Source organism: Acomys minous (genome assembly GCF_964271855.1).
Source record: "Acomys minous genome assembly, chromosome: 2".
NCBI classification, from domain to species: domain Eukaryota; kingdom Metazoa; phylum Chordata; class Mammalia; order Rodentia; family Muridae; genus Acomys; species Acomys minous.
Window position 1 is genome coordinate 52,474,621 of NC_140484.1, and position 16,816 is coordinate 52,491,436.

Consider the following 16,816-nt stretch of genomic DNA (forward strand, 5'->3'; position numbering starts at 1 on the left):
CTCCCCAGCCCCTGATGTGGTTGATTTAGTCAACCCAGATCTATCTTTTCCTTCTCTTGGCTTCTTACAAAATGGTCATAGGTAATCCTGTTTGTATTCCAGTTGAAAGTCATTGTCCCTCTGGGCATCGATAGCAACTCTTCTCTTTGCTCATGTTTCCAGACCCTTGTTGTTGTTGTTTTCCTCAATTCCTGTGTTTGTCTAGGTTTTCACTTAGTCTGTTCCTCTTTCCTGGACCATCTTTAGTCCATCAGTTTGACAGAGAGCATCCCCCTGCTGAAATCCTCAGGGGCTTCATCGCAAAGTGTACACACCTTGTATACTTCTCCAGCCTTACCTCATCCCTCCTTAATTTATGTCATAACCATCTGGAACTCTAGACATTTTACCAGTGTGTGTGCAGTTTTGAACGTGCTATTCATGGTGGCACAGGACTGTCAGCACTCAGAGGCAGGAGGCTCAGAAAGCAACTCAAGGCCAACTTAACTCCATAGAATGTTCAAGGCTGGTCTGGTTACAGATTCTGTCTGAATACACAGTAGGGGGGAGGGGGCATTTGGACCTGCTATTTCTCCTAGGTTATTCCCCATTTGTTCAGTATTTACTCACCCTTTAGGTTTCTACTTGATGTCACTTTTTCTTTCTTTCTTTTTTTAAAGATTTATATGTATGGAGTGCTCTGTCTGCATGTACATCTGCAGGCCAGAAGAGGGCATCAGATCACATTACAGATGGTTGTGAGCCACCATGTGGTTGCAGGGAATTGAACTCAGGACCTCTGGAAGAACAGCTAGTGAGTGCCCTTAACCTCTGAGCCATCTCTCCAGCCCCACTTTTTCTTTCTTTCTGTCTGTCTTTTTTTTTTTTTCTTCCAGACAGGGTTTCTCTGTGTAGCCTTGCTGTCCTGGACTCGCTTTGTAGACCAGGCTGGCCTCACACTCACAGCAATCCGCCTACTTCTGCCTCCCGAGTGCCGGGATTAAAGGTGTGTTCTACCACACCTGGCTCTTGATGTGCCTCTGCCTCCCGAGTGCTGGGATTAAAGGTGTGTGCCACCACGCCCAGCTCTTGATGTCACTTTTGTTTTGTCTGAGACAAGATCTAAGTATGTAGGCCAGCCTGGCCGGAAACTCAGTGTGTAGACCATGCTGGGATTTGGGGTTGGGATTCTCATGCCTCTGCCCCATGTTCGGGGATTACAATGATGTGTCATCCAAAACTCTGTACTGGATCAACCTTGCCTAACGGCCATGTTCCTTTTCAAACTGTGAGCTCCACAAGGGAAGATAAGACACGCCTTTCATAGATGTGTTGCTGTCTGGGCAACAAACTAATGCATGACAGAGAAGACCTTGGGAGGGAAGGTGATTCTGTATTGGAGCTAGATGAAACCCAATGTTTCATGTTTCATGTGAAATACTATGGCCTCATTGTTTGTGTTCTAGTGCTGGGATGGAACTCAGGGGCGTGTTCTACCCCTGAGGCCAATCCCCAGCTCCTTTCCCAGTTATTCTGTCTCCAATCTGTGTTCCATCTTTTAAGCAGCAAACTGCTCTCTGCATAGGTTCTCTACCAAGATTCCTGAGTATCTTGAGTTAAGTTCTTAGCTTTTTAATTTTTTGTTTTGTTTTGTTTTTGTTTTCGAGACAGGGTTTCTCTGTGTAGCCTTGGCTGTCCTGGACTCGCTTTGTAGACCAGGCTGGCCTCGAACTCACAGCGATCCGCCTGCCTCTGCCTCCTGAGTGCTGGGATTAAAGGCGCGTGTGGCCACACCTGGCTTCCGGCTAAGTTTTTAGCTTTTAAAAGCTATGCCAGGAGCCATGTGAGTGGTGCGGTCCTATAGTTCCAGCTACTCAAGTGCTGGATCATGAGCCAAGATCACATGAAGGAGGCAGAGACAGGAGGATTGTTTGAGCCTAGAAGTTTGTCTCAAAACCAGACCAAATCTACAGCAGGATAATATTCCTAAGACATTTGGCTCTTCAGTTGTCAGAGCCAGGTGCTTCAGAGGGATTTTAAATTTTCCTCCGGAAGCTTCCTTTAAATATCAAGAGACAGACAGATCCAGTAAGCCTAAAGTTCAGAGATTATGCCATCATCTGTTGATTGGAAAAGACACGTGGATTTTCACATAGGAAATATGACAGTTTCTGGGACTCTGGAGCAGCACTGGAAAGGCTGAGGACAAGAGAGCAAGAGCATTCTGATGCGCTCAGCAAAGCCAAGCAGTGATGGACAGAAGGGGCTTAGAGTGCTTCATCCCTGGCACTCTAAGAAGACACAGTCTGTCAAAGTACGTGATGCCAGCAGCAGGCAACTGCCCAGAGTACTAGTGCTACCCTCTGAGTAAGGCCGTGCAGGAAAGAAGATCTGGTGTGATCCTCCCTGTTGGCTCTGCCCTGCTCTTCCACCTCATCCCCTAAGCCTGGGTCTCCTTGGCTCCTTGATAGCTGGAGGACATTCTATAAAGCTTCTTTGTACCCATATTCTTGGAGGATGGGTGTGTTGGGGCATGATGGGAACTAAAAGCCAGGATGCTTGTGGGGTTGGTGTGGAGTAAGGGCTGAGAACCTCAGAGGATGCTGTTGAGTGGTCCAGGCCAGGGTCCAGATGAAAGTCCAACAGTAGTAAGAAGAACTGCGGTGGCAGCTAGAAACCATCAGTGTGCTTCGCTATGCCAAGACCACAGACGCTTCCTGCTAGGGATCTCGGCTGCAGAGGGTCCGGTGGCCAAGATCACATGAAGGAAGCCACACTTTTATCAAGCAAGAAAGAATGGAAAAGTGAGGCTTGGCCTTGATGCTCCTTTCCTGATGTTTGAGTGATATATAACCCTCAAGTAGAAAACCACAGGAACGGGGCTGATAAAAGGATCCTAAGAGGCAGAGCTTAAAGCTTAAGGATGTTTGAGTTGTCTTGACTTGGTCAGGCTCATTCTTTTTCTGCCGGTCATAGAAATGGGGGCTGAGAAATAAAATTACATTCTTTCCCGCATGTGTGTGGTTTCTTGGGTTTTTTTGTTTGTTTGTTTGGTTTTTGGTTTTTGGTTTTTTTTGGGTGTATGGTGTTTGTTTGTTTGTTTGTTTTAATTGTAAACTAACCTGCTGTCCAAGGAAAGGTCAGAAAGTTGAGCTCCCAGGGAAGCACACACCTTCAGGGTATGAGCTTAATTAGCTGTAACTAGCATAGACCAGGACACCAGCTGGGCAGCTTCAGGCATGATTTGCCAAGGATCGACATGTCTTTGAAAGCAAGTCTCTCTCACACGAGACTGCAGGTAATGTTTTAGTCCAGTGTGGCCTTTGGGTAGGTGGGGGCAGTTGCCATAGGGCACAGAGGACTGAAGGGTCCCACCTTAAACTTTCTTATATAATGTAGGAAAGTCTGTGGCCCTAGGACCCCCAAGGGTTGTGTGCATGCTGGTATTGACTAAATGGGGAAACTGGAGCTAGAGGACACTGAGATGTTACATCCATTTATCTCTGCCCAGTTTGGATTGGAAACAGCACTTACTGAATATGTTCTATCCCTGCCAAACTATTTTTAACACAAAAACCTAAATGCCATTAAAAACTGGGCTCATCCGAATGATCTTGACCCATCTAGGAGCAAGCTGGGATCCACCATGATACCCAGAGACTTTTTGCCAGTCAGTGGTGAACCAGTTCTTTCTTCAGAAAAAGCTCATGCCATTAACCCCTGGGAGTACACAGACCCTGGGGGAAAGCGTCCGCTTGCAATCATATCCCGGAAATAAAGCGTGGTGGCATCTATTTAATACCAGCACCTGAAGGGAAGTTGTTGAGGGCTCCTCAGCCAAGCTGTACTGGAATATGTGACTTGTTCTGGGGAAAACATACAGTGCCCATATCCAAGACGAGTCATCTTTGCGTACACCTTTAAAGCTGTGGATGTTTAGGTCACTCTTCAGTGTCTTAGCCCAACTCACTCCCGGTGCTAGACTTAGTTGTTGTGTTACTTATGAAGTGTCCTGACAGTGAGGCCCACAGACTCCGATTCCACAGCCTTGTTTGAACTCTGCTCTATCACTTTCTAACTGAGTGACTTTAGAAAAGGTATGAACTTCCCTAAGCCCGAATTTCCTCATGTGTAAATAATTAGGATAATTTTTACAGAAGGAAGTTGTGGTGAGAAATCAAATAACGCATGGCAGGTATGAGGCACCAGGGGCCAGATAAGCTCTCAGCAATGTTCGCTATGCGTGTTATAATTATTTTGCATGTTTTGTGTGTAGGCAAATTTTGTCTTAAGGAAAACATAATGTGTGAAGTTTTATGCCTGTATGAAAGGTGAATGGGGGGGGGGGGAATTTCTGCCTTAGATAAAGATTGTCCAAGTCTGCCCTGGTGGATCTCAAGCCAGCTGCTGGAGAGGCTGAGGTGAAATGACAAGTCCATGGGCTGCCTGGCCTGGAGAGTGAACTCAAGGCCAGCCTGGGCAGCTTAGACAGACCTTGTTTCAAAAATAAAGAGTGAAACCAGGAGCAGGATGTGGCTCAGTGGTAGAGTGCTTGCCCAGCATCTATAAAGCCCCAGGTTCAAAGCCCAGCCCCCACTTCCGTTTATGCAAGAACTGATAACAGGGCTTTTAGAGCAGGCAGTGTCCCTGTATGTCTAAAACGATTTGATTCACACAAAACTGGTTTATACGATGTTTTAGGGATACAGCACGTGTGCCAAGCTCAGGTCATCTATAATACAATCATTCAGGCCTCGTCTGAACTGCTGTGACAGGTTAACAATAACCATCCCCAGAATCCCCTAGAGCCTTTTATGAGGGGATTAGATGGATTCTCCCGGGTTGCAAAGGACAGATCTGTGACTAATGAGTGGAAGACACAGAGCTAGAGAAATGGGGAAAGGTGGCCGTTCCTATGCTGGAAAAACGCATCCAAAGCACAGCTTTCCAAAGCAGAGTGGTCTCTGGTGGCAAATCTCCTAACACAAGACATCCAAGTAAACACCTTGAACAAGAGATGGCTTAACTGTTGTATGAAGTGGGGAAGGGAAGTAAGTCAGGTGTTTCCCAATCTTTTTTTTCTTTTTCTTTTTTCTTATTTTGGTTTTTCGAGATGGGGTTTCTCTGTGTAGCCTTGGCTGTCGCAGACTCACTTTGTAGACCAGGCTGGCCTCGAACTCACAGTGAACCGCCTGCCTCTGCCTACCAAGTGCTGGGATTAAAGGTGTGCAGGTGTGCGCCACCGCACCTGGCTGTGTTCCCCAATCTTAAGTGAGCTCCACAAACCAGTTGATTCTCTGCCTTGGATACTAGGAGAGGACAGAAGAAAGAGAGTGGCTGCCCAGGAGGAGGGAAGGCATTGGAACAAACTTTCCTTCTCTGACTGGGAAATGCTGGATTAAATGGCCTCTATAACTTCATATGATTAAAGATCCTAACCCTCAAATTGCTTCATAGATGTTATTTTAACGCTATTCCTCGGAGATGTTTCTATTTTAATTGCGGGAAGTTAGAGCATAACTTGCAAAGTAAGTGATAAGATGGGAAAGGGTTAGACATCCGGACGCTTTTAGACTTTGGATTCTGCAGCCTCTTTCAGCTTGTGACAGCCAGTAAAGCCAGAATGGATAAAACCAAGTCGCCATTAGAGGTGGGTGAAAAGCCAGCCCATCTGAGCTCCTGCTCACTGGCTCTAAGCTTGTGAAGGTCTGAATTCCTGGTGAAGGGCGTTGGAATCCTGGTCTCAAAGGCTGACCGAAGACTGACCTACGGCACCAACATCTTCCTAACGGGGCACCAACATCTTCCTAACGGGGCTCCAAGAAGACGACCCTTTGTCCCGTTGGTTGTCTGGTCTTCAGACCAATAGGCTTGCGTGTGACCGGATCATTCCGCAGCTTCCGTACTCTGAGCCACAAAGCCGGCTCCTCTTTTAGTATATGTACCAGCTAGTGGGGCAAACCCAGCTCTGTTTACAGAGGAGGCAAAAAAACCAATTATGGAGGGAGGGACCATTTTGTAGGGTTCCCCCCCCTCCCCCTCCAGCAAAGGGAAATTGATACGAAAAGGAAAGGAGCTAAATCTCCTGGGTGACTCAGCCAGGAAAAACAGGAAGCCACTTTGTACCAGAGCCAGTCATTTTAAGAAGGAGAGGAAGAAAAGCATAGGGAATGGGGGCGAAGAAGAAAATATTTCAGTTATGTAAACTCCGGTATTGCCCTTTGCCTGCAAGTCTTAGAACAGATGTCATGTTCGAAGCCATGAACTGCTAGAGAAGTCAGCACCTCCACTGGCCTGTGGCGCTCCCTAGCCTATCCCTCTACGAGATCATCTCTGTCTGACCCCTGATGGGAAGTCAGTGGTGAGGTTGCCCCAGATTCTGTGCTCCAGGTGGAGAAGGCCTCGAAAAGGTGAAGGGATGAGCTAATCTGAGCTCATGGCCCCATTTGCAAGGATGTGATTAGTGGAGAGGCACCTGGGACCTGCTCCATTTCAGGAAACCCGGTTAGGGGAACTGGTGGGGGACAGACTTCTCTCAGGACCTGAGAAAGGCGGTTAACCCTTTCTCATTGTCTATATGGGAAACGGACTCTTGTAAAAGTTTCTCGTTTCCCAGGGGAGAAAGACCGCAAACGAACCGTATTTCACAACAGTTTAACAAGGGGAGGAGCTGTCCAGGGATGTTTTCTATCTAAATTCCTATGGTCAACTTCTTTCAGGGAGTGCAAATGACCTGGAGGAACTTGAGACTATGGGACAACCCAAGAAGTATCTAGAACGTGTTTTTGTTTTTTGTTTTTTTGTGTTTGTTTGTTATTTATTTTTTTGGTTTTTTGAGACAGGGTTTCTCTGTGTAGCCTTGACTATCCTGGACTCACTTTGTAGACCAGGCTGGCCTCGAACTCACAGCGAGCCGCCTGCCTCTGCCTCTCGAGTGCTGGGATTAAAGGCGTGTGCCACCGCCCCTGGCATAGCATTTTGTGGTAACTTCAATAATGTCACACTACAGAACTCCCAGGCTGCAGGATATGGTGGTACACCTGTGTAATCCCAGCACTTGGGGAGACAGAGGCAGGAGGATCTCTGTGAGTTCCACAAAGCGAGTCTAGGCAGCCAATGCTACACAGAGAAATCCTGTCTCAAAATAAAACAAATAAAACAAAGCCGGGTGGTGGTGGCACACGCCTTTAATCCCAGAACTCGGGAGGCAGAGGCAGGTGGATCTCCGTGAGTTTGAGGCCAGCCTGGTGACAAAGCCAGTCCAGGACAGCCAAGGCTACACAGAGAAACCCTGCCTCAAAATAAATAAATAAATAAATAAATAAGTAGATAAATAAATAAAACAAAGCAAACACCTGACTTGGTGGCATATGCCTGCAATCCCATCACTTGGGGAGACAGAGGCAGGCAGATCTCTATGAGTTTGAGGCCAGCCTGGTCTACAAAGTTTAGGACAGCTAAGACTATGCAGAGAAACCCTGTCTTGGAAAAAACAAACAAACAAACAAAACCTCCATAACTCCCAGGCAGCTAGGTGGGTCACACCCAGGTAGGAGAAACGCTGGGTAGCTGTAGAGAAGTGCAAAGAGGATTTAAGAGATGTTTTTGTTTTAAGATTCTAGTTTGGCATTTACAAATGGAGCCTCGTTTTCATTGTTTATAATACCTGTTACACAGAAGGAGCTAAACAGTAGAGTGTGTATAGCGCCGAGTCAGGGCTCAGCAAATAAGTCTGTATCAGACCTTGTCTGATTACGAGGGTCAATGCTATGGGAGTCCTGAAGGTGAGTCCTCATATCAGCGGCTCTCCCCACTCGGGTCTAGATTGACAAGGGAGGGCATCCTCTCCTAGGCTACCTTTGTATGCCTACAAATAGAACAGGGTTGGGTGTTCCCTGTAGCTCTATCCCTGAGGCTCATTCCAAGGAGGAGCCTGGAATTCAAGACAACCAGCTCAGCTCAGGTACTTTGCCATTTGCTATTGTTCCTCCACCCTTCCTCTCCAGTGGTATTTCCAAGGCGGGGCGGTTCTGCTGAGCTGACATTTTCAATATGAAATATTTTAAAAAGAGATGTGAAAAGGAGGGAAAGACTCCAGTGACTTCCCAAATGTCAGCTTTTTTTTTTAAATCAATTCTGATGATTCAAATGAATATTCCAGAAGTAAAAGCTACCTCTCCAATATGTCTAGCTGTGAACACCCGAGACAGGCAATAGGAGAAAGAGTATGATTCTGGTCCCGATAGACATGGCGTTTGAAGGAGCACCAGCGCTGTGTGCTGGGCAGGCACCCTGCCAGCGCCACAGCCTGTTCTGCCCAACCCTGGCTGCTGGGGAGGAAGACATTTCTCTGAAGGAAAGAGGCCAACACCCTGTTCCACCCTTCTCCTTGGGTATCTCGTTGCCAGGCGAGAGTCTCACGCACCAGTGTCTTCTTTTTGGCAGCCCAGGGAACAAGCTGTCAGATTCCCGGGATCTGCAGCCTGTAGAACTATTTCCCCTCCTTTCCAGCTGGGGGACACTCAGAGCTGCTTGTCAGCCACGCGTTCTGTGGGGTCAGACGTGGAGAAGGAAGGGTCTGGTGAGGAGTGGGGAGCCCCCTGGTTCCTCCCGGAACCGACTGGGTAGAATCTTGGGAACAAGTTGCCAGATAAACACAGGACGCCCAGCTTTGAACTTTAAAACCATTTTCTTAGTGTTTGTCCCAAATCTTATTGCATGATACACATAATATGGGGCAAAAAAGATCGTTCACCTAAGATTGAGTTTTAATTGGCCACCCATATTTTCCTCTTTTAGATGTGGGAAGCGAGAGTCTGCTCCCAGGCACCGCCCGCAGAACAGAAGGCGAAGCCATCTGGGGTCTAGAGCCAGCTTGGGAATCCATGCACTACGCAGCCGCAGCTTTCCAGGGAGCAGCCCTGGAAAACGCCGAGGGCGGTCAAAGCGCTTTGAAAAGGGCCGAGGGCCGCGTCCTGGCGAGACCGTGGGAAAGTCTCCTCAGGAGGAGTCACCACCGCCCGGCCTCTTCCCCGCTCGCCTCCAACCTTGGCAGCTGCGCCACCTGTCATCATCCCGCCCCTCCGCCCACAGGCGCAGGCCGCCTCAGGCGGCTCCCGCAGTGCGCAGGCGCGAGGGCTGGGGGCGGGGCAAACGCACGGGCGGGCGGGAAGGGACTGGCTGGCGGCGGCCTGGCGTGGGCGCTCGCCCAGGTCGAAGCCCTAGCTGAGGAGGAGGAGGTGGTGGAGGTTGTGACCAACTAGCGATCCTGAGAGCTGCAGCCGCTCTCCTTGCGGAATGGAGGGGACGGCTTCGGCTGTCTGCGAGGTGATGCTGGGAAGGAAGAGAAAGACACTTTTTTTGACAAGAGGGCGGTGTGAGGAGACCTCAAAGTTTGGGCAGAGGGACCTGGTGTTTCCCCGAGGTGAAGGATAAAAATGCCGTGAAGGGCTAGGAAAAGTTAAATCCCGCTGTCTTTGGGACTGTGGGAAGGGCATGAGGCCCGAGGTATGGAGGGCCTGCAGGACCATCCGCCACCCTCGAGGGTCCTTTGTGAGGGGCCAGTGTACTAAGGGTTTGCCCTCGTGTGAGCGAGCGCTGCAGCGGAGAAGGCGAAGGCTCACGAACTGTGCTGCGATGAGAGATGAGGACCTGAGGTGATTCTGAGAGGGGGCCCGAAGGCCGGCCAACTTGATTCCCAGCGTTTTCTACCGCCTATGCAGAGAGGGGGCTTGGAGAGGCGAGACAGGAAGTGTGCAGCCATGACGGGGTGGGTCAGGAAGTCAGATGGAACGCGATGAAGCGCCACTCCATGCAAAGTGGGAGCGCGAGGGCAAGGTGTGAGAGGCCCTCGAGGCAGCCACCGAGAGGCGCAGAGGTTCGGAATGAATGATGAAAGGTTGGACCCAATGGCTTACCCTACGTTCCCCAGCCCTGTGGGCAGAGAACTGCTCAGCTCTGGAAGGTGGCGCTGAATGAATACGTGGTGCCAGCCTGTGTTCCTCGCTGACCTTGGCAGCCATTACCTAACGGGATATTTAGCTCTGGGCCTTCTAAAAGACACTTCGTAGGTGAATATAGGACCATGGGCTGTGAGATAACGTAGAATAGTCCTGTCATTGGTGTCTTATTTATTTATTTATTGTTAATTTTATTTTATTAATTTATTCATATTACATCTCAATGGTTATCCCCTCCCTTGTATCCTTCCATTCTTCCCTCCTTCCCATTTTCCCCTTACTCCCCTCCCCTATCACTGTGACTGAGGGGGACTTTCTCCCCCTGTATATGTTCATAGAGTATCAAGTCTCTTCTTGGGGTGTCTTCTTTATTATCGTCAAAGGAAGTTGGAGGTTGGAATTTACATGATAACAGAACCTGGGGTGGAACCCAGGCTTCTGACTCACAAGCCAGTTTTCTTTTCCCAACTGCTGTCATCACACATAAAGACACTGGGAAAATCTGTACAGAGAGCGCACAGCGCACACGGAATGTGAAGGAGGATGTTAGACTGTGCAAGTGCCTGGAAACCATCTTCAGAAACTCTGCTACTAATCAGCATCGTAGTGCCCAAATTTGGTTACTCAGAGCTCCCTGCTTTAAAAAAAAATGTTGGCTGAGGCATTTTAGAGCATTTGTTGCCCCTGCAGATGCTGGAAGTTTGAGTCCCAGCGCCTCAGTGGCAATGCTGACTTCTGACTTCCATAGGCAGCAAGCCTGTGGTCCATGTGGGTATATACAGACAAAACACGCATACACATAAAAATCAGTCTTTTAGGCCAGGTGTGGTGTCGCATGCCTTTAATCCCAGCACAGAGGAGGCAGAGGCAGGTGGATTTCTGAGTTTGAAGACAGCCTGGTCTACAAAGCAAACAGAGAGTTGTGAGGTCTGTGTAGGTACAAGAACAGCAAGTGCTTTTTGTTTGGTTGATTTTGGTTTTTGGAGGCAAGGTTTTTCTGTGTAACCATGGCTGTCTTGAACTCAATTTGTAGACCAGGCTGGCCTAGAACTCAGAAATCTGCCTGCCTCTGCCTCCTGGAGTGCTGGGATTACAGGTGTGCAACACCAGGCCTGGCTCAGCAAGTACTTTTAATTTTAAAAGCATTTCTCCAGCCTCTCTCCAGCATTCTCAAATAACATAGCTAAATATTTCTCTCATTCTGATCTTCAAAAAACCTGTTGATGAAATGAATGGCAAAGATGATTCATAATTAGATGTGATTCTTTTTCATAGCTGTCTTCTATTTGGGGGAGAAAATAAATACAAATGGCTATTTAATTTTTGTTTAATTTTCACTACAAGGATGAACTTAGCCAGCAACTTATTTTCTTAATTTCCTGTGAATTATAGTATCTACTCATGTATTTTTTGTGTTTAGATACAATGCTGTGCTCTGAGCGATCTGACACTTCATAAGCAGGAATACAGTATTTTATAAGAGAGTTTTAACTGTGTCATACACATGTGTTAGGATCATGATTTTAAAGATTTTGTTTCACTTAATTGTGCTTTCTTTTTCAGATTTTGAGATATTTAATAGTTTGCTGGAAGTGTGAAGCAGGAATATCAAAGCGGGTGTTGCTAGAAGGGCAGCTAGTGATTTCTGTAGAAGCACTAAGTTCTAAGCACCTGCCAAATTCTCTTCATTGTGTAATAACTAGTAAGTAGAGGAAGAAAATAATTGATTATCTATTTTTGTTTTGTGATGAATGTCATTGTTTGTGTAAAAATTTCAGTTTGTCACAGTCTTTTCTAGTGTAAACAAATGATTTTTTTAAAAAATTATTTATTGCCGGGCGTGGTGGCGCACGCCTTTAATCCCAGCACTCGGGAGGCAGAGGCGGGCGGATCGCTGTGAGTTCAAGGCCAACCTGGTCTACAAAGTGAGTCCAGGACAGCCAAGGCTACAGAGAGACCCTGTCTCGAAAAACCAAAAAAAAAAAAAAAAAAATTATTTATTATGTGTACAGTGCTCTGCCTGCAGGCCAGAAGAGGGCAGCAGATCTCATTATAGATGGTTGTGAGCCACCATGTGGTGCTGGGAATTGAACTCAGGACCTTTGGAAAAGCAGTCAGTGCTCTTAATCTCTGAGCCATCTCTCCAGGCCCCAAATGATTTTTTTTTAAAAGATCTATTTATTTATTATTTATACAGCATTTTGCCTGCATGTATGTCAGCAGGCCAGAAGAGGGTACCAGATCTCATTATAGATGATTGCGAGCCACCATGTGGTTGCTGGGAATTGAACTCAGGACCTTTGGAAGAACAGCCAAGTGCTCTTAACCTCTGAGCCATCTCTCCAGCCCCCCCCCCAAATGATTTTTAATAAGTATTCAGTAATAGATTTTTTTTTGAGACAGGGTTTCCCTGTGTTGCCCTGGCTGTCCTGGACTTGCTTTGTAGACCAGAGTGGCCTTGAATTCACTTCGATCCACCTGCCTCTGCCTCCCAAGTGCTGAGATTAAAAGCTTGGTAATAGATTTCCAAATGTGTGATATAGGAAAGATAAATAGAATTATTCTTATTGTGAGATTATATAGTTTTCTTAAATTAAAATTGCTCAAAAACTTACTTTTGCTGTTAGTTTTAAGTTTTTGTTTTTGACAACAAAAATTATGTCCAGTATTACCTTCATGTTTGAACTTTGGCAATTGCAAAAGATGCAAAAATAAAGGAAAAGGAGAAGAAAAGTATAATGAATGATGTATATTCTTATCAAGAAACCCAAATTCTACCTGGGTGGTAGTAGCGCACGCCTTTAATCCCCAGCACTCAGGAGGAAGAGGCAGGTAGATCTCTGTGAGTTGGAGGCCAGCCTGGTCTACAAAGTACAGCCAGAACTACACAGAGAAACCCTGTTTTGAAAAACAAAAAAGAGCCGGGCGTGGTGGCGCACGCCTTTAATCCCAGCACTTGGGAGGCAGAGGCAGGCGGATCGCTGTGAGTTCAAGGCCAGCCTGGTCTACAGATCGAGTCTAGGACAGCCAAGGCTACACAGAGAAACCCTGTCTCAAAAATCAAATCAAAACAAAACAAAACAAAACACAAAAAAGAAAAAAAAGGGAAAGGGGAAGGTTGATTTTTAATTTTATGTGTGTTTCTGTATGTTGGTATATGCCAGTACCCAAGGAGGCTTGAGGTGTTGGATCCTTCTGGGGCTCAAATTATAGAAGCTGTGAACTGCCCAGTTGGGTTCTGGGAACTGAACTCCATTTTTTGTTTTATGTTTTTTGTTTGTTTGTTTTTCTTTAGAAGAACACTAAGCACTATTAGCTGCTGAGCCATCTCCCTAGCCCCTTAAAAAAAAAATGTTATTACTGGCTTTTAAAGAAAGGATCTTGTCTGGCTGAGGCTGACCTCAGATTCAACATGTAGCCAAGGCTAACCCTAAACTTGGCCTCCTCCTTCTCTGCTTCCAGAGTGCTAGAATTACAGGCGGATGCTACCACAGCTGGGTTATGTGCTGACGGGAAGCCACAGAAGTTGTTCATACCCGGAAGGATTTCTACTAACTGAGCTACAGTTCCAATCTCTTGCTTTGACTTTCTGAGGCAGGATCTCACTGTGTAGCCGAGGCTGGCCTTGAACTCACAGCAGTCCTCCTGCCTTAGCCTACTGAGTGGTAGGATTCCAGGCATAAGCCACCATGCTGGCCTCCATCCTGTATCTGTTCTACAGCTATTTATTTTGGGATCTTCTCTCCATCATTAGTCACAGTGTTTCCTCTTGTTTTGGATTTTGTTTTCTGAATCCCTATCTCTTTATTTCTTGGCTTACTCACTGGTGGCTCTTAGTCTGTGGCAGCTTCCTGACAGAGTATTGGGAAGGTAAATTTCTTGAGACCTTGTATTTCTGAAGTCTTTATAATTATCTTGTATATGACCTATTTTTCTTTTTCTCCCTGTAAGGTTTTTTGGTGTTATTTTTATAAAACATTGTTTCTCTCTCTCTCTCTCTCTCTCTCTCTCTCTCTCTCTCTCTCTCTCTCTCTCTCTCTCTCTTTTAGAGACAGGGTTTCCCTGTGTAGTCTTGGCTGTCCTGGACTCATTTTATAGACTAGGCTGGCCTCGAACTCACAGCAATCCACCTGCTTCTGCCTCCCAAGTGCTGGGATTAAAGACGTGCACCACTGCACCCAGCTCTCTCTTGAACCGGCTGTCACACAAATAACTGAGACTATATTTATTAAGCTTTACAGCACAATCTGAGCACTTTAAATCTGCTCTTAACTCTCCGTTATTCTGACTCCATCTTTGCCAAAATCCCCAAGTTACTTGCTTTGTAGTTCTTTCTTTGCTCCAGTGCAGTCTTCTTCATCTGTCCTGCATCTCCCTGTGGCTGAATCTCCTACTTCCTCTTCTAACTCCTCTTCCTCCCCTGGCTGGCAGGAAGTCCAGCTCTGTTCTCTCCCCGGCTCAGCGACTGGCTGTAAGGTGCTTTATTGGCGTACAAGGGGACAATTGGGAAGCAGAGTTTATACAACATTGAGACAGAAGATTCTCAGAATAAGGCTTGCAACCAGATTCGGGAGGGTAAAGAAATCAGCATTTGAATTACATAACTTTATGCTGTAAAAGTTATGTAATATTTTCTTTGTCTTTGTTTTATTAGATATAATAGATAAAATTTGAAATTTCAGTGACTTAACACATGAAACATTTGGTTTTCCTTTATTTTACTACCAGGTAAACGTGTATGTACAAGGATGTATTTTGTTTTAATGTAGAATCCAAGATATTTCAGTCTTGGGGCTTCATGTTCCCCTCGGCGCTCTATCTACCCATTCACCTAAGGATGGAGAAAGAGCACAAGGTTTATAACTCATAATATTTTTAAGAATAGGTTTGGAAATTACAAGTTCCCATTCTTTTGACCTGGACTTAGTCTCATTGTTGTAATTGCTCTGCTTTTTCAAAGGAGCCTATGAGATGCAGTCTAATTGTGTTTAGGAGTAGGCTGGGAGAGTCAACAGTCTCTGAGAGCTTCCGGTGCTGTGCCTTGCTGAGAGTCAGCTTCCCGCCGTTGTGCCCAGCGCGCAGCCTGTCACATAGCCCCCATCCTTTGAGTGTGGTAAACTTTGCTTGCAGTTCTTCTACAGTAGTTTCTATTTAGACAGTCGATTTGTGGAGCTTTCTTTTCTAAAATTTTCTCCCCTATTTTCATGTTTTCTGTTTTTGAGGTAATATCCTTCAGTTTTTCTTCCAGCTTTTTGTTGAGGAAACCTCATTTTTGTTCCTGAGCAGTTTTGTTAGTGTCTTTGCTTTTGGAGTGGTCAGATCATCCATCTTGATGGGTAGAGGCCTAATAGCTAACGTCTCCGAAGAGAGAGAGAGGAGAGAGAGAGAGAGAGAGAGAGAGAGAGAGAGAGAGAGAGAGAGAGAGAAGAAGAAGGAGGAGGAGAGAAAGAGAGAGAGAGAGGAGGAGAGAGAGAGAGGGAGGGAGGGAGAGGACTGTTAGTTATCTTAGTGCTCTGTGCTTACACTCACTAATCACACTTTAAAAAAAGATGATCTTGGCTTTCGTCACAGGGCCTCATACTTCATATGTTCAGAGAACAGCTTCTCTCTGTACCAGGGTTAGGGAGGGCCAGCCTCTGGGATGCCGAAAAGAGGGGGTAAAGTTATAATTAAATTCAGTTTAAAAAGAGGACAAAACGTTGGCTCTTCTTTGAAATCTAGGTACAAGTAATTGTTAACCCAATTGACTGGCAAAATATCTTTTATGTCAGAGTAAAATTGGTTCAAAAAAGGGCCAGTGATTTAATTGAGCCTTAAATTCAAACGTTAGTTACTGGCATCATGTCCCCTGATCAATGGGTGCAGTTTGGAGTTTCCCGTAGTCATGCTCTTTCATGTCTAATAGCATCTGAGGGAACAGTCCTGCTGCTGATTATAGGCGCTAAGTATAGGGGAGAAGAAATGCCCGTGGTTACCACCAGCCCCACACAGCCATTGTACCTCATAGCACCTCTTTTGCCCTCTGGTTATACTGAACCTATTAATAAGGTCTCCTTTTAATATTCTGTATCTAAAAGCAATTCTTTCAGAGTCCCATTGATTTGCTTAAAGTCAAATATACATTTTTTTTCCTCATACAGTTGCTTCTACAGGAAGTATTTATGGTGGCTTGGTCTTCAAGAAGTTTATACAAGGTAAATAATTACTTAACATCCATGAGACTAAATCTCTTTCTGTCAACGAGTTTGGTGTTTTCTGAAATAGATTTATTCTAAAAGATAGAGTTTCCAGGTTTAGTAAATAAAAATACAGGGTACCCACTTCAGTTTGACTTTCAGATGAACACTAGGCTTTTTTAAAGATTTATTTTGTTTTCCAATTATGTGTGTTTTTCTGTATATATGTATGCCACATGTGTGTGGGTGCGTGCAGAGTCTGAGGAAGTCGTCAGGTCTCCTGATATGTGTGTTTCTGTGTGTATGTATGCCACATGTGTGTGGGTGCGTGCAGAGTCTGAGGAAGTCGTCAGGTCTCCTGATATGTGTGTTTCTGTGTGTATGTATGCCACATGTGTGTGGGTGCGTGCAGAGTCTGAGGAAGTTGTCAGGTCTCCTGACGCTGGTTGGTGTTTATGAGTTGTCCAACATGGGTGCTGCGGCTGAACTAGGTCCTCTGAAGAGCAGTACATGTTCTTAACCCTTAGTCATCTCTCCTGACCAGACACTGAGTTTTTTCAGTGTAAGTGCTCATGTAATAGTATTTTATCCTGCATTTTATCTGGTAATTCCACTGAAGCAATAAAACAGAATAGATGCAGGAATGGACATGATATCCAGGTAATTGCAGCCTTTCTGACTATTCTCTGTACAACTAAGGCA

The 16,816-nt window shown here is 45.9% G+C and overlaps 1 protein-coding gene across 6 annotated transcripts in view; it reads left to right on the plus strand.

Moving 5' to 3' along the window:
• Positions 1-9,146: 9,146 nt before the first annotated feature.
• TOP6BL (TOP6B like initiator of meiotic double strand breaks) overlaps positions 9,147-16,816 on the plus strand; it is a 74,605-nt gene continuing 66,935 nt past the window's right edge. For 5 of the 6 annotated variants that reach the window (XM_084773101.1, XM_084773099.1, XM_084773098.1 and 2 more), the window contains exons 1-3: positions 9,147-9,306; positions 11,502-11,640; positions 16,079-16,132. In XM_084773101.1, the coding sequence (XP_084629227.1) occupies positions 9,277-9,306; positions 11,502-11,640; positions 16,079-16,132 (223 nt within the window). In that variant the 5' untranslated portion in view covers positions 9,147-9,276. The remainder of the gene's footprint in view (positions 9,307-11,501; positions 11,641-16,078; positions 16,133-16,816) is intronic. The other variant, XM_084773100.1, reaches the window with a different exon arrangement.